The sequence below is a fragment of the Thamnophis sirtalis genome, unplaced genomic scaffold (genome assembly GCF_051295495.1).
Source record: "Thamnophis sirtalis isolate CommonGarterSnake01/CBP01778 unplaced genomic scaffold, rThaSir2_p1.2 scaffold_3, whole genome shotgun sequence".
NCBI lineage: Eukaryota > Metazoa > Chordata > Lepidosauria > Squamata > Natricidae > Thamnophis > Thamnophis sirtalis.
This window is the reverse complement of record NW_028261383.1, coordinates 80,186,733-80,211,069: the sequence shown is the minus strand read 5'-3', so window position 1 is coordinate 80,211,069 and position 24,337 is coordinate 80,186,733. Positions and strand designations below refer to the sequence as shown.

General features: G+C 44.6%; 1 protein-coding gene across 1 annotated transcript; it reads left to right on the top strand.

The window, feature by feature from the left end:
• Positions 1-10,842: 10,842 nt before the first annotated feature.
• On the top strand, positions 10,843-19,699 carry INKA1 (inka box actin regulator 1). The gene is made up of 2 exons (XM_087709291.1): positions 10,843-10,990; positions 18,779-19,699. The coding sequence occupies exons 1-2, from the start codon at positions 10,940-10,942 to the stop codon at positions 19,646-19,648; spliced, it is 921 nt and encodes a 306-aa protein (XP_087565417.1). The 5' UTR covers positions 10,843-10,939; the 3' UTR covers positions 19,649-19,699.
• The last annotated feature ends 4,638 nt before the right edge of the window (positions 19,700-24,337 follow it).

Here is a 24,337-nt window from a genome sequence, read left to right as displayed (position 1 = left end):
AAGCATGTAAGAGGATTCTAAAAAAGAGAGATTTAAGGAATGTCAGGCTGGAGGGAAGAAAACCTGAAGGTGCAGCTGTTGGCCTGCAGGACCGAGGGGTTCCGAGGGCTGAGATTTGGGCATCTGCGGTTTGCATATAAATTCTGCTTCCATTTATGGCTGAATTTCCACCTTCGTATTGCTGCACTCTGATGCACAGGCCCTTGAGGGGATTATTCAGTGAGCTGGATGATGATTTATTTGACCTTTTTATGCGTTGCTTTGGGGGATGGCTTATGACATTTCGCAATGCTTTAATTTGTCTTTTATTTGAGACATTATGCCCCGTCCTTCCATTCTGGATGGGTGGGTTTCATCTCGGTCGTTTTGTAACTGGGGAGATTGCTCCCTAGGATTCAGTTTTACTGCTTCAAAAAAACAGTGGCACATAAGAATACAAGGCGTATATTCTCAGAGCTCTTTGCGGAATTGAATGGGCATTATTAAAATTAAGCCAGAGCCAGCCTGATTTAGTAGTTGAGGCACCAGGCTAAAAATTGAGAAATTGTGAGTTCTAGTCCTGCCTTGGACACAAAGCCAGCTAGCAACCTAGGGCCAGTCCCCCTCGCTCAGCCCTAAGAAGAAAGAAATGGCAAACCACTTCTGAAATCTTGCCCCCACCCCCCCACCCCCCAAAAAGCAGGGACTTGTCCAGGCAGTTGCCAAAGTCAAGAACTGACTCAAAACCACAACAAATAAATAAATAATAAAACAAAGTGCAGGAAAGAAGAGAGAACCCTGCAGTTTGATCTAGATTGCAGTGTCCTGGCAAGAGTTTGGAGGGGCATTTTGAAGGGTTACAAATGCAGATAAATAGATGAAGAGCGAACACTTCATTGAAATGGGTAAAAGACTCACCATTGTATGTAGCTGAGAGTATGCTGCTGCTACTAACTGCTAAAGAAGAGGTAAAGGTAAAAGTAAAGGTTCCCCTCGCACATGCGTGCTAGTTGTTCCCTCCTCTAGGGGGCAGTGCTCCGTTTCAATGCCGAAGAGCCAGTGCTGTCTGAAGATGTCTCCGTGGTCATGTGGCCAGCATGACTAAATGCTTTTTTCTACTTGCTTTTTTACATGCTTTCGAACTGCTAGGTTGGCAGATGCTGGGACAAGTAACAGGAGCTCACTCCGTTACGCGGCGCTAGGGCTTCGAACCGCCAAACTGCCGTCCTTTCTGATCGACAAGCTCAGCGTCTTAGCCATTGAGCCAAAAGAAGCTGTAGATAAGCTTACATACGTTGGGGTCGACACTTTCCCCCCTCCTCCCCAACTTCTGTGGGGCTTTAGTACCTATTTGTCCTTCGTATATATGAAGTTGGAGCAGAAAAAGGAAGTCGTCCTGGCCTTGGCGTGAGGCCCTGGGTTGGTGGGGGGGGATGGGCTTTGGAGAGGGCTTTGTGCTTGAGGAGAGCTGCCAAGTATGGGGAGGTGGAAGGCCGCACATCCGTTTCTGCAGCAGAGGAAGAACTCGGCTCCCCAAGATATATATTTCAAACTCTATACTGTCTTGGAAGGAAGGCTTTGGCTGAGTGAGTCAGGAAACTCCAGAGAGCAAAACCAAATCCAAAAAACAGCCAGAGACCTTAGAGCACTGTTTCTCAAACTTGGCGACTTTTAAGTCCTGTGGACTTCAACTTCTGGGAGTTGAAGTCCACAGGACTTAAAGTCGCCAAGGTTGAGAAACCCTGCCTTAGAGAAACAAGGATGTTTTAGCAATGAATAGAGGCTGAGAATTTTTTTGTGGGGTGGGGGGGAGTCCTGATGTGTATCTTAATCTCTTGCTTTAGGGACACTGCGCAGCTCTTGGAAATGTTAGGCTTCTGCACAGACTCCAGCGCAGATCATTCAAACATGACTGAAGGCCTCAGCATACCAAGAACCCCTCATGGGGCCGTAGTCCCCTGTGAACCTCATACGTTCTTTCTTTATTTATTTTGGGGGTTTTTTTTGAAGGAAACTCGATATCTTTACAGCAATACTGTTTGCCAATTGAAGTAGGGGGGTCTTTGTTTTCATTCGGACCGAGCGTTATTATTTACGCATAACGCACAAATGTTTTGAGTCATATCCATGGCTGTATCAACATCTGAATCCTTTCTCTCTGTTGTTTTGTGGATCCTGTTGTTGAAAGCAGCTTATAAATATTTTGAAATAAACAAATAGATCTTCTAAAGAAGTGATCTATGTTGTTGGGGAGTGGGAGATGAAAGGAGAGAGAGAATTCCTGGAATACAAATTTCAGGCATGTTATATTTAGGTTTGCCAACTGACCAGAAAGAAACAAAATGCTGGCCTGGCATTGCCTTGTGCTTTTTAACAACAGCTTGAGGTTCAGAAAACAATAAGGCTCACAGCATGTAGATAACCAGTATCACTTGCTTGTCAAACTGCTGCTACAAGCACTGGAGAGTTGAAAAGTTGCCAGTCTTAAATTAATCAGCTTGCATTTCTGACAAATAGCTGGGGCTAAGGAGGACTCACCACAAAGGATTGCAGGCTTTGTGGCATTGTCTCTTATTTCGGAACAGGGATTCTCCTCAATCAAAACCAAGCCTACATTGCAGGTTTGGGGTTCCTGCTCAGGATAGGATTCCACCGGCCTTATACACAACAGAGAGGCTTTCTCCAGGAGTTGCACTCCGGCTAATGCAGCACAGTGATTTTCTTGGATAAAATCTTCAACAGGGCCAAAATGGCATATGGGCGGCATTCATTTTCTCCAGAAGCCTTTATCGGAGTGACCGTTGCAAGGCAAAGAGAGAATGTCAGGAAAGAAACATAAAGTCCCAAAATAAGACCAGAAAACTCGCTTGCATTTTAGACTCTGGCTGAAGATGGAGATTGCACCAAGCACTCAAGGACGAAGAAATAATGACTGACCTCCCTTCATGTCTTCCTTGGGTAAATTAAATGGGCTCCTTGCTAATCGAAACTGTAAATCTTGAATTAAAAGGCAAAAGAAAAGTGTGTGTGTGTGTGTGTGTTTGGATTTATCCAACCGTGAGGTTAGGATTACATTTTCCTTTCTTGGACTGATGAACCATCAGTCTTTTGAAGGCCAGCAAAAGTAATTGCTCGATTTTTAAGAAAAGACTGGACAGCACTTATGTGAAACCGTATATTTGCTCTCCTGCTTGAGCAGGGGGCCGGACTAGAAGACCTCCAAGGTCCCTTCCCGCTGTATTCTGATTGATTGACGGCAAACACTTCAATCTGCAGCTGGGAACCAAGTAAAGGATTTACATGGCCCTTCTGTGAAACCTTTGAGATTAACAATAAAGCAGGCAGCCGTGTGATAGCTGGATTTGTGAGCAAGACTGAATTCAAGGGCCGGAAGCTTCCTACCCATTTTCCAGGCAAGGCCTTGGACCAAAGGCTGCAAGTACAAGCCTGACCCAAAATAGTCCCATCAGGGAAAGCGAAACAATTTACTAAACCTTCTGAAGTAAGCAAGCCCTTGCCCTCAGCACCGCTGGTGCCTTTCTCCCAGGCGCTCCCCTCCCTTAGCCTCTCCTTGCTGATTCGGGAGGAAATCCTGACTTCCTGCTATAGAAATGGCCTGAACCCAGTGTTGTCCTCAGTCTCTTAAGAGCGGGTGTGTAAGAGGGAGCTGCTGAGGCTTGTACCTGTCAACCCAAGCCCTCAGGAATGAAGAGGAGGAGGAGGAGGAAGAAAAACGGGCAGCTTGGGTGGGGTACCCTCTGCACAGCTGGCAGCCTGTTCGAGAGTCCAGCTTGTGCCAGCTGGCTTGGGAGATGAGCCCTACTGCCTGCCTCCCAATTCCAACTGCACACAGATGATTTTACTTCGGATTGTGGATTCAAACCCTGGCGGGCAGGGAGATCCAGTTACAGGGCCACTATCTGCTGTAAAGCTACTTTAGGGCTACCTTGCTTGCTGGGTTTTTCGACTTACGTCAGTTGTGATGATTCCGGCTACAGTGCTGTTTTAGGAAGAAAAGGTTTCTGTGAGGATTTTGCTGGGCTGAATCCTGCCATCATTTGCTAATCTTTAAGTAAAAACATTGCAGTGGCTGGAATTCCCTCTGGTTTAATTGCCGAGGATGAGGTCAGTCAGAGAAGGACTGCGTATGAGCACACTGCCCAGGGCCTCTGAGTAAATCAGTACTTAATCCACAGGGCTTCTGTTAATAGAGCTGGTTGCCGATTTGTGTCCAGCTTAGCAAACAACTACATAGATGAGCCCAGTCTCCTGTTTCCAACAGTGCTCTCAGTGTCCCCAGGTAATCTACAAGGTGGACATAAATAAGACATCCCTTCTCTAGATAGATAGAATGTGCTACACCAGGGGTGTCAAATTCTATTTCATTGAGGGGTGCATCAGGGCTGTGTTTAACCTTGGGCAGCCGGGATAGGTGTGGCCAGGCTAGGCACAACCAGTTCAACGTCATTCGTGTCGGAGGCACCTGGGGCGGCCCAAGCACTTTGCCAGCAAAAACAGGCTCCCGAGCTCTGTTTTCGGCTGCAGTGGCCTCCTGCAACCCTCTGCCAGCGAAAAGGGCCACATGTAGCTCTCCTGAGCTCCATTTCCACTGGCAGAGGCACCACCCTGCAGGCCGGTTCTGGACCCCCGGGCCTTCAGTTTGACACCCCTGTGCCAGTGATAGGTTCCTACCGGTTCGGATTGGTTCGCCAAACCAGTAGTGGTTTGGAGGCCTGAGTTGCTGGAACCAGCAGCAACCCAGGCCTGCCACGCCCTGAACCGGTTCCCCAGGTGGCAGCGGAGACGCCATCTTGTTTTTCAGTTCTGTGCATGCACAGAACTATTTTAATTGCACAGTTAATTTTTCCCCATTTTTTAACGTTTTGTGCATGCTCAGATCTATTAATGGTCAGCTGTGCACCGAAATTGTGCACGCACCGAACCAGCAGTAATGCTGGCCGCAACCTACCCCTACCCTGTGCTACACCTATATATTGTCTGGTTAAAAAACAGAGTCTCCAATGGTTCAAGTAAGCAAGTCAAGCTTTCTCTACAAAAATAGTGCTGGTATTATTATGGATGATCACACAGCCAGATGTTTACACTGGATTTGGCATTTTTGTCTACCTGTTGAGTCCTTCCCTAGCACTTGGGATAGGCAGCTGTTGTTGTTGTTGATGGTGTTAATGGTGTTGCTACTATTATTATTTTAATTAGTAGTAGAGATGGGCTGTAGGCATATATTTATTTATATATTGCTTAAAAAAATAAGCAATGCAGAATGAGAACCAGAGATTTGCCAGCATTGACCACTGTATACACAGCCAGCCCCTGACACTATTAAAGCATGTTACGGAGACTTTTTAATTAATTTTATTTCCACTGAGGGAATTACCACTGCCCTCCTTCTGTAATACCTAAGGGAGCTCTCAGATAATTTCCATAAGAGGCCCACCAGAAAGTAGTAAAATAAACTACCTCTCTAGGAAAGATAAACAATATTATGAGTCTCCTGCTTTTGACTATGATGATACTCTATGGCAAATTTACATGGCAGCCCTATAGTCTATTAAAATTTATGTGAATTTATTGCCATGTAGATGAGTATAAGGTTGCTCAGTCTTCTTGAGATCCAAAGCAATTTAGCTGTGACAGCTTTTGTTGGGTGAAATTTAATGGCTTTCATAGATTTTTCAGAGAGCTTTATATGCAGCTCTTTCTTTTAGCTGACTGAAATTCTAAACCAACATTTTCAGCTGGCGATATTCTAATGGTCTTCCAACTGATTCCTGCGATTGATTTGATTTGATTTCTCAGAGATGGAGCAGAATTTCTCAAACTTGGTGAGAAATCGATAATCCCTTCCCAATGGACAGGATATTATAAGAATAAATGTTGCAGATAAGAAACACATTTTTTTAAAATTTCCCAAACTCTCAATTAGCTTTAGCTAGTATGAGACTCGCTAAAGTGGCTCGGTGGCTAAGATTCTGAGCTTGTCGATCAGAAATGTCAGTAGTTCAGTGGTTCGAAGCCCTAGCGCCGCGTAACAGAGTGAGCTCCTATTACTTGTCCCAGCTCCTGCCAATCTAGCAGTTCGAAAGCATGTAAAAATGCAAGTAGAAAAATAGGAACCACCTCTGGTGGGAAGGTAACAGTGTTCCACGTGCATTCGGTGTTTAGTCATTCCAGGCACATGACCCTGGAGACATCTTCGGACAGCGCTGGCTCTTTGGCTTTGAAACAGAGATGAGCACCACACCCCAGAGTTGTGAACAACTAGCGCATATGTGTGAGGGGAACCTTTATCTTTACTACTATGAGACTTCAGTATTCTTACCAAGCCAATTTTATGATTGTATGCAAGCATATATATCCATATTACCAACTTGCGTGCTTATACTTGAATGAAAGAAGAGGAGGAGGAATCCATAGTTTTAGAAAAGATCTGATAATTAAAGTCAGGCTTTAAATCTATTGAGAAGGGGGGGAGTAAGAAAGAGTGGTAATTTCCTAATGTCAGAAGAATAAAGGGAGGAGCGTTCCAATGAATGAGTTGGCAGCCTATATTAGACAGGCTAATCCAAATGCCTGGGGAATGAATCTAAAGAATTAAAAAAAAAAACCGTAAGGAGAATAAAAATATAGTTTATTGATATCAAAATTCAAACACATGGGGCCATCCCACAGGGCACTGGGAGAAATGCCATCATAATCATTGTGATGTCATTGTGCGTAGCAAACCACCGTGACAATATATCTTCTAAACCAGGAGTCTTCAGTTGAAGACTTGTGGACTTCAATTCCCAGAATTCCCAGAATTCAACTCCCAGAAGCCCAGAGCTGGTTTTGGAATTCTGGGAGTTGAAGTCCACAAGTTTTCAAGTGGCCAAGGTTGGAGACTCTTGTTCTAAACAACATAACATTTATATGCCTAATGTTTTCCAAAGGGGGTAGTAGCTATGTCAGTTTTGCTACAAAGACATTAAAATCCTATGACCCTTTAAAAAAAACAAATTGATTATCAGTGTTTTACAACTCTGCTTGCAAAAAGTTCATAATCTAAAGTAAACACCAAGGAAGATATTGAAGGGAGTGGAGAGAGGGGAAAAGAATAGCAAAGAAAGAACAGATGCGATTGCACATACTTATCCTTGGTTACTAGTGGGAATTGAAGATTAAAGCAAAAATTCTTTTTAAGAAAAGGGGGTGGCAGATGTGAGGAAACAAATAACCTTTTCCTCTGAACTTTCGTTTGGGTCTTATTTTATAAATATTTATCATGTTGCTATCATCCCTCTTCTCATCTTTTTTTAATTAAGAGACCCAAACAAGATACCTTTTTTTTTGTAAAGAGTCCTACGTTGCTGGCTGGGTAATTCTGAGAGTTGAAGTTCATACAAGTTGCTAAAGTTAAGAAATGCTACGATAAGACACCATAGAATACTGGCAGTTTTTTAAACAGCTTATTTCTAGCATGTTATTCACTGTTTTCATAAAGATCATACAGACAAGTATTTTAATTTTCCTATAGATCATGTTCCTAAGATAATTAAACATGTCAGAACTTCAATCCTACCAATGTGTGCATAAATGTATGGCTTTTGGGGGGGAGGGGATTTCTTGATATTTGCTTGCCACTTTCTCTTGTTTCATACCCTTTCTTGTCCCCCTGATAGCTTCCCCAGAATAATTTGAGTTGCCAGTTAATGTGGCTCCTTCACTGCTTGCTGCCAGTTTCAAGCTATTTATGAACAAGTTGAAAGGCAATTGCCACCAAATAATTCTTACAACCTTCAGTTATGAAAAATGGCACTTGGTTCATAGTTTAACCATGTACCTATCCACATCATGGCTGCCACATAAGTGGTGCAAAATCAGAAGATGTGGCAAGACCTAGCCCACATAACTACTAAGAGTCAGACATGACTGAATGCATGTCATCATCATTATCATTATCCTCATCCTCATCATCTTCATTTTCATCATCCTGGCTGCGAAACGTACTGGGGAACTTTTGCGGAAATTCTGTTCCTGCATCTTCACTGAGACCTGTTTTGCTTGATATGTTACAGGCAATCGTGTTTTTTTTGAGTTCGCCAAGAGCCTTAGGCTAACCACTGTGTAGTTACTGAGTTCTTAAAAATGGATGGTATTGTTTAGGCATTAATCAGAGGTTTATCATGTTGACTTTTTGTCTAAATCTCCACTTTAGGGTTTTAATTCCATCCAGACCTAATGCATGATACTTTTTGTGTGTGTAAAAAAGGCTGCAGCATCATGGCTGCATTTGTACAATACGCCAGCCATAGTTTATTGGATTAATCCTATTGCCAGGGACTGCATGGTACAACATGGTAGCAAGCTAATCACAGCAAGGCAGGATGGCTTTGCACAAATTATAGAACTACCAGATCAGATCTGCAAAGAATCTGGATGACCATGAGAGAAAAGCAAAGAGTAACAAAACTCATATGCTTTGATGTCATCTTGGGATCATCTACAGTCTGTAGCCCAGTGTATTCATAATAATAACATTCAGATTCTCACTCTGCACAAAGTCTGGACTTTTGAAGAGTCCTTTATAACTGTATGATTCCATTCCAACTTAACCTATGGATATCTGACCAATGATTTATTGGATTAAGTCAATGGCTCAGTTTCCCACAGATTAAATCTCATCTGCAAAAACGTGAATGACCAATAGGTGGCAGCAGAGAGAGGATACAGGAGAACCTAAATTCTTGCAAACAAGATTTGGGGGTTCTATACACATATTAAGCAACAAAGTAGCCAACCAATAAATATCCACCTGCATTTTGTCAATCCAACCTTTCTAATTTTAAAACTCAATTTCCTGGAGGGTGAGGGGATATGTTCTAATCTATATCATCCTTGGAACAGAAAAAAGTATAGTTTCTGAGTTGTTCCCAAGACAGAAAGGAAGCTCTGTGGGAGCTGGAAACAATTCCCGGTCAGCCACTAAGATATTTGTTAAATGCACACAATTACATTTAGATATTGTGCTTTTAAAGCTTTTTGTGAATACCTCAAATTATTTGAACATTTTAAAACATAAAATCATAAAATAAGCACAGCTTTCAAATGCTAGGATATACATGTATGTATGTATGTATGTATGTATGTATGTATGTGAGTATAAGATGCACCTCCCCCCCCAAGAAAAGAGGGTGAAAATTTATACACTGAATGTAGCCCCACCCCCCTACCAGCCCCAACCTTTTGGCCGCTGCCTCCCAGCAATTTACCTCCTTGCAGCCAAAGGGGCTTGCTGAGGCTGCAATAGGCTAGAGCAGTGCTTCTCAACCTTGGCCACTTGAAGATGTCCGGACTTCAACTCCCAGAATTCCCCAGCCAGCGCTGGCTGGGGAATTCTGGGAGTTGAAGTCCGGACATCTTCAAGTGGCCAAGGTTGAGAAGCACTGGGCTAGAGCAATCCCTGTAGCCTATAACAGGTGATGAAGGGAGAAACTGAAAATGAAATTTGCTGTTTGCTCCACGAGGCAAATTGCTGGGCGGCAAGAGGCAGATTTTTTTTGCTCCGTGAGGCAAAATACTGGGAGATAGATAGAGGCAGATTTTTTTCCTTGTGCTAATCAGGCTGTTTGCTGCAAGGAGGTAAGTCAATAGCTATAAATGCCTATAGAATGTTCAAATTATTAGACTTCTTTTTTAAAGACTGCTTTATGGTTGTTCTAGACAGCTTAACGAAATGTAGAAGCTTTTTAAAATAAATGATTGATCTGAAGAGGCCCAGTGCTTTTGTATCTTCTTTTAAATAGCAGAGAATAACTATACTTCCAGAAGGCACATCTATTTTAAAGCATCTGTGCAAGTATAGTCTGAAATGTAACACTACAAACAGTGTATATTGTCTGTACTGTTTGCTACAAGGAGGCAAATTGCTGGGAGGCAGAGGCAGATTCCCCCCCACACACTTGTTTTCCTCTCCAAAAGCTAGGTGCGTAGGAGCGTCTTATATTCCGAAAAATACCGCTATATCTTCTTGGAAGATACACTCACGATGAACTATTTGTATCCCTGTGAATATGCAGAGTGCATTTCTATAGTCACAGTCACTCTTCCTCAGTATTTGGAGCAGGACTTCTACTGTGCAATGTATATATCAAGCTCATTCATCTTCTTTTGAATGTGGGTGGTGCTGGAAAGCAGTTATTGTATTGTGCCAATCATATAATCAGAAGTATATATCAGCGGGAGGAATAAGGTATAGTTAAGAGTGAGTCTATATACTATCACGAGAGTTTCTAGCGGGAAATCCCACCTTTATTTCTCTAGGTGGGAGAAAGTTTCAACAGTAGCAACTAGCAAGACGAGCGAATGGCTGGTCAATAAGCAAGCAGAACATCAAACGTTGCGTCTCTGGCCCGTCCCGCCGCGTTTAATAGAGGAGGGAAAAGGCTTCAAAAAGAGGTTTCGCGCCCAAGGGCTGCGCGTCTCTTTCTAGGGCAGGATTTGGCCATCGGGGCGCTTCTCGCCGGAGGTAGCCTAGCCTAGAGTAGCACGAGCGCTGACCCCCCATCTCCCCATAACCGCTGGGCCCAAGAGGGTCCCCACCTCCGAGCGGACCGTTTGCCCCATCGGTCCGTTTCCAGCGGCGAGACCTTTTGGCTCCTAATATGGGCTCTAATTAAATTACACCCGGTCGGCGAAGCTCAGGTTTCAGCAGCTCGTTTGGGCCTCTCATTGGCTGTCGGTCGAGCAAAGGGGGACCAGATCTCGGGCGCTCATTGGCTCTTGCGCCAGAGAAAGGGAGGGGCGCGGTCTGAACCGAAGGGTGCGCTTCGCTGCTTTGGGACTGAACTAGGGAGAAAGTTTCCAGCGCCTCCTGCGTTGGTCTCGGAGCCTCTTTTCCTCGCCCTCGCCGGACTGCGCGGCCGGTTCCCTTCCGCTGGCAGCTGAGCGCCCCAGCTTTGGCATGCACAGCGCGCGCCTCGACGCCTTCGTCAGCCACCTCCGCGCAGAAGTGGTAAATCCGCAGGAGGGAAGAGGGGGAAAAATCAGGGATGCGGAGTGTGTGTGTGTGTGTGTGAGGGGAAGTACCGAGGTTCAGGGAGGCGCGTGCATGAGAACGACTGAATCTGGGGTCCAGTTAGGGCGTCCTCTACCTACCCCGCACCTTTAGCGTCTGACCAAGAGAGGAGAACCCGGGCCGGTGAGGGAGGGAGGGAGGGGGGAGAAAACTTCCTAAAAGGCGTTCCATCTCGGGGCTGCAGAGTTGAGACGAAGCAGCGCTGGCGAGAGCGCCTGTCTTGTGACTTCCCTTCCCTGGGAACGGCTGTCTGCTGAGGGCTGTCCGGGCAGCAAGACGGGGCTTGCGTCTTAGGCGCCGAGTGAGTGAAGCGGTGCTTCTTCTTTTTTTTTCCGCCCAGGCTGGCAGGGGAGCTGTCAAGCCCTCTCGCTGGCTCGTCTTGAGGCAGGCACTGCGACTCCGTCCGCATTCTGGCTAGTTGCGAGTTGTTGCAGCGCACCGATGTCGCTGTGCCTTTGGAGTGGCTGGGCTGGGAGAGCTGGGCGGGCTGCGGAGGAGATCAGAGCCACCGATTGCAACTCTAGGCAGGCTTCCCAAGGGGCAAGGGACCCTGGCATCTGAAGAAATGGGCACCGAATCGGGCAGCCTGGTTGGGGGGGGGGGGATGCTTTCCGACAATGCCTGAAAGTGTTGCTCCTCCCGTCTCCGACGGGCTTTGCTCCTCAAAAGAGAAGCTGGGATGGGGAAGCGGTTACGATCTAGCAAGGATTTGAATGAATGAATGAATCAGCTGGAAGGGATTTGGAGGTCTTCTAATCCAGCCCAGGATGAAGGGGAGTCGGAACGTAGAGACGGGATGGATCCGCTGTTATTCTGGGGAGAAAAGATGTGGAATTGAATGGAGAGGAAACTCCTCCCCCCCCCCCCCTCACTGGCTGGTCCCGAAGGTTGTTCTTGATCCTGGGCTGATCTGCTGGCAGCTTTGAAATGTGTGACTTAGGCTGAGGACCACTGAGTGAGGAGCAGGCAATTTGTCCCTATCCAATCAGGGTCTGTTTCCATGATAAAGTGCATCCAGGATGTTGAATCCTCCCGATCAGTTTAATTAAATATTGGTTAGATAACAATTGTGATGTGGTCAATTTCCACATAACTGAGGAGCTCTCCTTCCTAATGAACATGAAGAAAGCTTGCTTAGGGTCTGTCTTATGTTGGTAGCCTTGCCCAGCTTCATAGAAGTTATGCTGCTGTGACAAACAGATGTCCTGCATTGGACATCCTGAGAGCAGCCATTGTGGACCACCTTAAGTTTCATCTCTCCCATCTCCAGCTGAGTACAATGAAGAAACAATGTCCATCATCACATAGAACTTGCCCTCTAGTGCTCTGTAGAGACACTGCAAGCTATAAATGAAAGGTGGTTATAGCATTAGCACTTAGACTTATATACCACTTCACAGCTCTAAGCGGTTTACAGAGTCAGCCTCTTACCCCTAACAATCTGGGTCCTTATTTTACCCACCTCGGAAGGATGGAAACTTGAGTCAATCCTGAACCTGGAGAGATTTGAACCGGCAAACTTCTGGCAGCCGGCAGAAAGCAGAAGTAGCCTGCAGTACTGCATTCTAACCACTGCGCCACCATGGCTCATTCTGATCTTGGGATGTCTGTCTGAAAAAGAGTAGCATTATAGGATTGGCTAGAACTGCCCTGATTTCTAAGTATAAGAAATGGCCAGCATGGAATTCGATAGGTCTTGTGCTCTACTAGACTAGTACCATAGACCCCCCAGGAAACTATAGATTTGAGCTGGCCAGTGTCTTCCTGGATTAAATTCTATTCGGCCAATTGTTTTCTCTGTTTGGCTGCCCCTTTGTGGACCGCAACTACTATCTCTGCGCTACCACATTGCATTTCTCACGGCGCCACTAACTAGTGCTCTTCTGAGGCATAGTAAGAAGTGGGAAATTAAGACGATGACCGGACGTCCTGGCCTCACACCTGGTAATGCCCAGGTTAGGAACTGGCATACATTGGTTTCTTGGGACTCCAGCGGTTGCCTAAAGATGCCAGGTGCTGATACCAGGCCTGGAGTCTATGCTATTCATGTTCAACTTGCCTTGAGCATCCTTTGGGAAACCCATCATTAAGTGAGGGAATTAAAAGACATGAGTCTTGCTTCACTTTCAGTTCATCCTCTTAGCGGACCCTTCTTGACCTGGTGTCCTTTGAATGGCTTCAAGTACAGCCCCAGAATTCCCAGCTAGCATCATCTGTAGTTGGGATGGACAGTCCCAGGGAGTGGAGAAACTGACAGTGCCCGCCCCCCCACCCCCGGAGGGCTGTGACAGGCCTAATGCAGGAAGCTGGATATTCTGTATTATCTAAAGCAGTGTTTCCCAACCTTGGCAACTTGAAGATGTCTGGACTTCAACTCCCAGAATTCCCCAGCCAGCATTCGCTGGCTGGGGAATTCTGGGAGTTGAAGTCCAGACATCTTCAAGTTGCCAAGGTTGAGAAACACTGATCTAAAGCAGTGGTAGTCAACCTGGTCCCTACTGCCCACTAGTGGGCGTTCCAGCTTTCATGGTGGGCGGTAGGGGTTTTGTCCGATAATGAAGCACTTTCCTTTTTTAAAATTTAATTGACTTTTTAAAAAAATGTCATAGCATTATTTAAAAATTTTCATTAGGTTTTCATAAAATCACCATTACTGTGGAACCGGTGGGCAGTTAGAAAATTTTACTCCTAACAGATACAAAAGTGGGCAGTAGGTATAAAAAGGTTGACTACCCCTGATCTAAAGTGATGTTGAAGATGATGCAGCTTCACATCCTATTGGTCTGATAAGCTCCTAGGACGGTGGTCCAAAGTTAGTGGCACCCACTGAAGGTCACTTGCATTTTTTGTAATGAGCATAACAACACAAAGGGAAAAAAAAAAACATGTTTTGAGAAGTCCTGAAGTGGCAAGTTTGGCTATTAAAAGTGATATCGTTGGGGAAGGAGCTCTTTGGATAAATAAGACTGAGAGATGGATAATGGATGATGAAAACCCCCATAACGTTTAGTGCAATCTCTGCTTTGTATTTATATGCGATGCAGAATTCTTCTCATTCTTGACTGTCACCACAAATGGGGTCTCTGTAAGGGGCTCAGCAGCTGCCAGAACCATATTGAGAAATCAGCAGCAGCATTATTTTTCTTTTGGAAACAGGCATGTGTGATAACTCTGGTCTCTAAGCGCGGCCCTATAATCTCTCAGCATGCGCCAGTCCAAACATCATTTCATAGGCAAGTCTTCCTACCTTGGTGGTTCCAGGAATGTTGGGATACATCTACCATGTTTCCTAGCCCAGGGATGACTAACCTTTTTGTTGTCACTTGGCAAAAGCAATGTAACGCAATGTGCGCACGCCTCCCCCATGCACCCCCACAGATGCGTGCATGCCCCCGTGCTTCCCTGCGCATGCGCCCCCCCCTCGCCCATTTTTGGCTTCCAGGTTGATGCAGGAGGCTTTCCAGGCCCAAAGCTTCCTGCACCAACCTGGAAGCCAAAACAGGGCGCAAAGGGGCTGCGCGAGGCCCCAAAATGCAATGCAAGCCCCCCTGCACATATGCCCTGCCAACCCCCCCATGCATGCGGAGCAGATCCGAAGACTAGCTGACCGGTGGGAGGTGTGCACGCATGCGCAGTGGAGCTGGGCTGGAGCAACAGCTGGCGTGCCCACAAAGAGGGCTCTGTGTGCCACCTGTGGCACACATGCCATAGATTCACCATCACAATCCTAGCCAATGTGGTATAATTCAGGAAGGCTCTGAGTTTGATTAAGTCCACACACACACCCCGGGTGTGTTATTTAGTCTTATAAATTGTTTCTTTAATATTTTCTTGCTCCAAGGAATGAGTACTTCTCCAGCCTTATGCTTTCCAATCATTCGTTTATGTATTAGAGGTTTATCCCACTTTTATTTTGGTCAACTCAGTGCGGCATAAATACCTAACACTCACACCTCCTGTTTTCTCCAGAACAACCACTTTTTGAGATGGGTTGAACTGGGAGAGTGTGACGTGTCCCAAACTCATGCAGCTTTGCTTACATGCTTAAGGGAGGACTAGAACTCAGAACCTCTTGGTCTTAAGCAACTTAACCACCTCACCAAATGGGCTCTCCAAGTGGGGAAACAGAAAGGCTGAGATTTCTGACAGTTGTAGTCTCAACAGACCTGGAGGCTAAATGCAGAAGTCTGTTCTAATCAAGGTGTGTGCATGGTAGGTTGTCCCAAGGGTGTTTTTTTTTAACCCTTTTTTAAAGGGTACCTTTAAGAAGTCACCACTCAAGAGCCATGGTACACAAGGGCTGCTTCTCCTTGCAGGAGCCCAGATGCCAGAAAAGCCTACAATAGCAGGCCCCTCTCTCCATCACTACAGCCATGAGGATAGACAGTCGTACCAACAACTGAACTGGCCCTCTGCCCATCTCTGAGGTTGGGGTAGTTGGTACTTTGGGGCTGCTTTTTAGAGCTTAATTTGGTTTTAGTTGACACCATTCTGGTGCTGTTCTGTTTTGTTTGTAACAAGCTGGCTTGAGGTTTTGGAAAAATGCCATAATACATACCATGAATTAATAAATCAGGATAGACGTTGAAACATCAAAGTTTGAGTTTGAGTATATTTCTGGGAGCTGTTGCACATAGGCAAGACACGTTTCTAGGTAACTATTTAAAAACTCAGTTTTGAGACCAGTTTTACATCTGTGATCTATTTAGTGATAATCTAATTACGAAATTATCAGATCAAGGGCAGCCAATCATTTTGCAGCTCGTTGTGCCCCATGTGGCTGTTTTAAGCCCAGGGCACAACACGTAACTTTTTTTTTTTTTTATGCCTTTGTGTGGGTAGTGCTCTGTGCCAAGTGTGCACACGTGGCTTCAAGGCTTCTCAGTCGTAGCTGCTCTGGAAAATATCTTGTTTGTTTCCATCTTTTATTCTCTCTTTCCCAAGCTTGTCAAGGCAGTATGGCATGGATCAGAGCAGGGCAGCCTTCTCAGGGCATCTGGGACTCAGAAGCTCGGGGCTTTTGCTCCTGTTATCAGCTGAGAAACCACCTTTCCCAACTTTGAAATGGTCTTGGGAACCAATAGAATAGAATAATAGAATTGGAAGGGACCTTGGAGATCTTCTAGTCCAACCTTCCTGTTCTGGCAGGAAACTCTATACCACTTCAGACAAATGAATGTCCAATATCTTCTTAAAAACTTCCAGTATTGGAGCATTAACAATTTCTGGAGGCAAGTCATTCCACCAATTAATTGCTCTCACTGTCAGGAAATTTCTTCTTAGTTCTAGTTTGTTCCTCTCCTTGATTAGTTTCCATCCATTGCTGCTTGTCCTGCTTTCTTCAGGTGCTTTGGAGAATAGTTTGACTCCCTCTTCTTTGTGGCAACCCCTGAGATATTGGAACACTGATATCATGTCACCTCTAGTCCTTCTTTTCATCAGACAAGACATACCCAATTCCAGCAATCGTTCTTTATGTTTTATCCTTGAGTCCCCTAATCCTCTTTGTTGCTCTTCTCTGCGCTCTTTCTAGAGTCTCCACATCTTTTCTACATCGTGGCGACCAAAACTGAATCCAGTATTCCAAGTGTGGCCTTACCAAGGAATTATAAAGTGGTATTAACACTTCATGTGATCGTGATTTTATCCCTCTGTTAATGCAACTATCAAAGCTTTGGTTTGTTTCAGTCTAAATTTTTGAACTCAGGACAGCATTTGAATTTTTTTGGGTGGCCTGCACAACAGGAGAAAACTAACACCTTAATTGAATTACTGCATAATTCAATTGAACTGAATAGAGTCTGTCTGATTACATATTTAGTAAGCTTTTCGGCAGTCCATTTGAGATGGTCTCAGGGGCCTGTGTTATTACAAGGCTCGGCACAGGATATGGAGTCATATTCCACAGGAGATGCTAGTCAGACCAGGAGAATTCCTTTTTCTTTCCAGCTGCTGCTCAGCTGGAATTGTACGGAAGTTGCCTTGTTTCTTAATCTCTTCAATGCTAGATTTGAAAAGAGGATGTTTTTCTCTTAAAATCCTACCAATTGCTGATTCAGTTCTGTAGTATAAAAGTCTTTTATTGATGCTGTTGCTAGGAAAGGAGCTTGAATTTTTCCTAGGCTTGAACTGAAACTGATCTAGGGAGTATGCAACAAAACAAAACAATATATAAACTATTTTTTTTAAAAAAAGATTACATTTTTAGCCCTGGAATTGCGACCGACTATCACACTAAGACACATTTGTTCTTGGTTTTGAGCCAGGCACTGAGGATTATTGTATGCTGTATCACCAGAGCAGCTAAAATGAATCATTTCTTGTCACTGTGTCCAAATTATGCCTGGAGGAGCAGTGGCCTGTGGTATATCTTTGATCTGAACTGCAGAGTCTTTCAGAAAGCAACAGGAAGGGGTTCTGCAGAAGGGAGAGGAAAATAGAACAAAATACTAGGACTCTGCAGTCTTTGTGTTCGAGCCCTCAATTCTCCCTTTGTCGCTTTAGGATTGAGAAATGGGCAAAGCAAGTTTATGGGCTTGTGGCAAAACATTTTCCCTGCCAGACCAGAAAAGACACTCAAACATGTCCTCCTTACTATGAAGAAACCAGCCAGCCTAGCTTTTATATCTCTCCCTTCCCTTGTGTCCATTAGAGGAGGGCCTTCTTTCCTTTGAGCTGCCTTTTTAGAACACCTAGAATGGGAAGTGCTCCTCCTGGCCACTTCATCTGGTCACACTGGTCATAGAGATTTCTTGCAAGAAAGGCCAGTTGGCCTTATTCTGGCTTATGCGAACCTCTTGTCCTTTCTCCTCTGCAGAGTCCTCTCTCTTGCTCTGGGATTTCTAAAGCTCATTAACTCCCAGATGAACTTCACCTTTGCTTACCCTGCAGCTGGTCCAGTCTTCCCCTCTGCTGCCAGTGACGGTGGCCTTATCGCCTGCCTTTTCCTCCCTGAATGGCTGCTTGTGTAATTCCTGCAGGCTCTCACACACCCTTTGTGTCATCCTCTGCCGGGTGGGGCAACTCGCCCACTGCAACAAGCTGCTGCTTGTACGGCCGGGGATGGGCTTGGAACGTGCAGATGTTGCTGAAAAGCTACTGCCTCGGGGCTGGGGGATCTGCCAAGACGAGACGGGGCAAGGGCTTGCGCGTGCGGCTCTGGCTCCCAACTCCACCCCCTCAGCTAAGGCAGATTTGGTGCCCCTCGCCTGACGAGGTGCCTCGGCTCTAGAGCTGGAGGGGGATTCTTGGCAGGTAGTCGGCCCTGGAAATCTTTGATCTGTGGGACTCCTTAGGCACTTAGAATATGTGGAGCAGGTAAGCTGAGGGATAGGAGCGCGAGTGGTGCTTTCTGAAGGCTGAGGGGCAGGGAAGAAGCAGTGTCAGGGACCATCATCAAAGGGTTTGTGTCAAGCAAATGCTTTTGCCTGAGGGGGCCTGGGTCGTGTGAGGTCACCCGCTCCGATCTATGGAGACATTGATCTTTGTGTTTTTGTCTGGGCTCATGACCCACACGTGGCTTTTTATGGATGTTTGTGGCAGTAAGCTCAGGATGCACACATTAGACTAAGCTGGCTCAAGGGTTTCAGCATAGCTGTCACTTGGGGTATATAAGTGCTAGCTATCTTCAGTTGTCACGGCTCTCACCTGGGACTTGAACGGGGCACTTTTCTCGGGTGGATCATTTCAAGAAAATAAAAAAGGGTTGCTTTTCCTTCCCCACAGCTGTGCATGAAGGAGTCGAGCGAGGTGCTGCGAGGCCAGATGCAGTGTATGATGCGGACCCTCCACGATCTCAAGAGGGATCACGACCGAGAGCGGCAACTGGAACCCCAGGAGATACGGCTGCCCTCAGCTCTGCCTCCCTCAAAGTCCTGTGTCAGCCCACGGATATCAGCTATCTCGGAAGCGGATTCTGCCTGTTGCTTGGAAGGGGCTGTGGAAGAAGAGGTTGCTTTCTCTCCACCCAGCAGTGAGCGGAGTCTGGAGTTCGATTCAGGCTATTCAGAAGTATCCGGGAACAGCTGGCGGGACGAGGAAGGCCCCCCACCCCTGAGAGCCAGTAAGCTTTCCTCAGGGGGCTTCCTACGTCGTCGGGTGCCAGCCAGGAGGCCCCGGCCAAAATCGGCTTCAGATGCCTGCCTAGAGCGGTGGCGGGATGGTGAGCCCTCCGATGCGGGTGACTGGACAGTGTCCCTCTTGTCCCAGAGTCGTAACCGCCAACCCCTTGTGCTGGGGGACAACTGCTTTGCTGACTTAGTGGAGAACTGGATGGACTTGCCTGAAGAAAGTGGAGAACGGGGGTGGCTGCAGCGTTGGCTGGCCAAGCCCCATGGCTTCTTGCTTAACCTCTCAGGCAACGTTCGCCGCAGGCTGGCTGGTATCTCCCGCACGGAGCGCACCAAGCAGGATCGGGACGGCACCAAACGCTTCTCTTGCCCTGCCGGTCTGGATGGGCGCCCTTCATTACCCTACTTCCACCAGTCCCACGCCAACATCAGCGAGCTTTCTACAGACTGCAGCAGCTTTGCTGCCCTAATGAACTGCCGAAGTCGGCAGCCCATCATTTGCAATGATGTGATTGGCTACATCTAGTTTGCCTTTTTTTTAAAATGCTTGTTTATAAATAAATGCCTTTTTTCTACATCATAGCTGTATGGTGTCTTAAATCTGACTGCTTGACCCAAGTGATACTATAATTGTGATCCAATTGATTCATCCCAAAATTAATTAAATCAATTTCCCCCATAATGCAGCTATAAGAAGAATTAAAATAAGAAGCAAGCAACAACTAATTTTGAACCTAAAGTTTCCTCTCAGGAATTAAGGCTATGTCCCTTTCTGATCCTTTGAGCTATAAATTAGCCTAAATAGCAATAGCAAAAACAAAGCACTTAGACTCATATACCATTTCACAGTGCTTTACAGACCTATGTAATTTTTCAGAGTCAACATCTTGCCCCAACTATCTGGGTCCTTATTTTACTGACCTTGGATGGATGGAAATCTGAGTCAGCTTTGAGCTGATCAGGATCAAACTCCTGGCAGTGAGCCGTGAGCCTGCAGTACTGCATTCTAACCACTGCACCACCAGGGATCTTAATCATTAAACTATAGTTCTGAGTTAGTTTGATAAATATTAATGTGCCTATTTTATTATTTGAGAGTACAAAGTTTGAAATGAGAGACATGGCCAAAATCTTGAGGACTTGCTTAGAGGGAATTGTTTCTTTATTGGTCCCTAAAGAATGTGGAAATAAGATTATTTGTTTTACAGGCAAGACTAAACTAGTGTGTTTTTACTAACTGTCTCAATAATCAACTTCTTCATGGAAAAAGGTTAGATTGCCTAGAACAGATTGTGCTCAATATGTTTGTTTTCAGTATCAAATTTGGGAAGTAGCCAGGAGGAGAACCACTATCAGTTTCTCAACTATGAGGATTTCAGAAAGGATTCTAAATGGCGGCAGGAGTTGCATTCTAGCATATAATGCTCAAGGATGCCATTCAGTTGGGAGTCCAAATACAACAGCTCTGGTGGCCAAATATACATGGCTAAAATAATCCTTGGAGAAAAACTAAGTCTTGGTCAGAGTGGCAACTGGTATTCCATTAAGTAGCATCAATGATCCAAACAAGCATTCAATGTTAAATGTCACAAATTATTGCAACATATTACCTGTTTACCTGGAAGTAAAATAGATCGGATACTACTCAAATAAATATGTTTGCAATTTCAGTTAGGTATTAAGACCCTGTGTGGTGCAATAGCAAGAACACCTGGCCCTAATACATAAGTTTGTTTTAGCTTTATCATCATGTACACTTTAAGATTTTTTTTAAAAGCAAATTTGAATGTAAAAATATAATAACAGTGATGATCAATCACATCAGCAGCTTCAAATATCTGCAAATAATGAAAAATGAGGGCCACTAAAGAACAATACACAGCTAGGTTTTGTTTTTACTGTTTCTAGATAACAGTAGATAGAAGCCAAAAGATCCATTTTATTTACCTCACATTTATTCCTTATTGTAATAGCATTAATGAGCCTGATAACATGTGACACGCAGTTACAGACATTATAGGAAGCATCTAGATACGTAGGGATCCTCCTGTAAGAATGATCTGAAGTGCTGTCTGCTACAATCCGGAAGGAAATACTTCAGTTTTGATTATCATAAAGGAAATACGGTTTTAAACATTTGCAAACATTGGCATATTGAACCAGATAATTTGCACTGAATCCAGAGTTCATTAACCTTCAATTTCCTTGGCAAATTAAATGGATCATACATACTGGGGCATTCTAGTTGTTGGATACTGACAGTACAGTTTTCTGTGTCTCTTTATTGCCATCTAGGGGCCGTGTGGATTTTTGCAGCCCAGAAACGGGAGTCCTACTATGAATGAAATTAAATCCAGTCACTTAGCCTCTCTCCTAAAGTGACCAGTGAGAACCTGCATTTCCATTTAGGGCCCAAGGCTGGAAGTTATCAATTGGTCTCCCCTTCATGAATTTATTTCAACAATTACCCTTATTCCATGCAGTAGATAAAGAGTTGATAATACATAATTGAATCAGTCCATTCCATTCTTGAAGGTCCATGGGCAAAAGGAGAAATAAGCGGGTACTTGATTTTTCTCATGGAAATCAAAGCCCCGGAGATCAGAGCCAGATTATCAAATGGCAATCGACAGGTAAAAGCTACTAATTGTCCCCCTAAAAAGTTATCTGCTAAAGTTGCTTTTCTCACCGTCTGGCTAAGAGACCAAAGAGGAAGGGGGCAGGAGGGAAAAAGGCCGTCAGACAGAAAGAATCAAGAAGAAGAAATGAACTTTTTACTAGGTACACGAATGTCTTAACAACTTCAAACCACCACCACCTTTTGCCAAAAAAAAAAAAGGGGGTACTAAATTAGCAAAACAAAATAAAATGGCTAGACAGAAAGTCCAGCAATTCTAAAATGAACTGCTGGGGGGGGGGAGGTGGGGGGTGCCAATATTTTCTCTAAAAGAGAAAAGCCAGAACTTGTGATAATGACTTCCATAAATTAATCAGGCAAGCAAGTCGCAGAAGTGATGTGGCTTTAATTGGTGTCTTTAATTTACATGACTTTACAGTGCAATTGTTTTGATCTGTACTTAGTGGGAGTTTTCCACACACTCAAAAGACAGATAGGGTTGGGAGAGGAGTGGTTTTTTTTTTTTTTTTTAAGTAGTAGTTGATCTCTGGCAAGTAACATTAAGTAATCCTGTTTCCTGATAAATAGGCAGCCTGCAGCAAAATCCTACAGCTTTTTAGGTTGTCTGCAAGTTACGTTGACAAAGCAGATGTTATTAAAAACAAAACTAAAAACTACCCCTTTTCAGTTTTGCAGATAAAATTGCCATATTCCACTGGAGTGGAGTAACAGTAGCTTTCTACAGAATGACGTAGGGTGAAGGGAGGGGCTGGAATGGCTTTCTAGAGTTGCCATACTGCTCAGATGTTCTTTCTGTTTGATGTTTATAATGAAGTTCTCATGTTTTTTATGACTACATCATCTTATGGCATGCCTACAGCATCCCAGGCTGGCTTCCACAAAATACAAAAATACAGCAATCGCCACAAGCTGAGGCTCGTTGGGTCCTGGGTTTCCTTTATTAAAGAAGGACCAGCTGGTTTATGCATAGATATACACAAACAGGGCATTGGGAGTTAAAGGATTTTGTTATTCTTTCTTTCCTGGATCTTATACAAAGATATTTTGCCTCAGCATGTGGAAATTTCATTAACTACCTTTGCAAATGACTCTTGCAAACAACCTACCTACCGGAACAGAAACTCCAGCCCTTTAAAAAGCTGGATTTTAAATTAATTTGTGATTAGCTTTCAGAAGATAGTCATCGTGAAAAGCAATATAACGCTATTCTTGCATTACAAATGCCATAATCCCAGAATGGTTTGAAATGTCATGTTTGAGTGGGTGGGCGTCAGAATCCAACATCCCTGCCCTAAGATCTGATTTAATTTTTTAAAAAGGCTATGTCACCAGATCAGTGGTGGGATTTACATTTCTTTTACTACCGGTTCTGTGCATGTGGCATGGTGGGCGTGGGAGGGAAAGGATACTGTAAAATCTCCATTCCCACCCTACTCCAGGGGACGGTTACTGCAAAATCCTCATTTCCTCCCGATCAGCTGGGACTCGGGAGGCAGAGAATGGATGTCCAAGGTGATATTTACTGGTTCTTTAAGCTGTTGAAAATTTCTGCTACAGGTTCTCCAGAACTGGTCAGAACCTGCTGAATACCCACCTCTGCATCAGATGCTGTGATCGTCATTTTCTTAAAGCCAGGACATGATGATCGGATGCTTCCAGGTACAACTGTCACCACCTCTAACCACTGTTGGTTTGGCATAGTGTCCCGAGACAATTCAGACACCGGTTTGTGAGAAAAAAACGTACGGGCTAGTGCTTCCTGAACTCACTCAATTGTGACTTATTCAACAAATCATGACCTAGCATTGTGTGAAGTTGGGCACCACATCCTTTCCTTGTTTATCCAGTTATGCTGGCTGAATAACATGCCGTATGAATGTAAAATGCTCAAGCACAATACAATTGAAATGCAGTCATAAAATAAAATTTAAAAAGCATTGACTATGGGAAGGCTGATTGGTGGGGGGGAGGTATCCAACACAATTATATGGTATTGTCCACCTTGGTTTTAAGTGAATATTGCACCATGAAAAAATACCTTGAATACATCGGCCTTCATGGAAAATTCCAAACTATTCGGCCATCTCTGGATTTCAACTCCCACTCGCTCCTTACATACTGATCTTACCTTTAATGTAACGTTACATGGCAAGTATAATAAATCCAGTGATGTTCATTATAAAAATATATAAATTAAAAATACACGGAAGAGTGCTTCAAGAGAGGAGTTTGCTCAAATATTACAACATTTTCAGAGTTCTTTCTCAGTTTGGAAGGAGCCAGATGTATCACAGAGCCAATGACAGCACATTAAATATGCAGGTAGTCCTCAGTGTGCAAACAGTTCATTTAGTGACCGTTGACAATTACAACGGCACTGGAAAAAGTGACTTATGACCATTTCCCACACTTACGACTGTTGCAGCATCCCCATGTTCATGTGATCAAAATAGAATTCAGATGCTTGGCAACTGGTTCATATTCATGATGGTTGCAATGTCCTGGGATCATGTGATCCGCTTTTACGACCTTCTGACAAGCAGAGTCAAAGGGGAATCTAGATCCACTTAACAACCA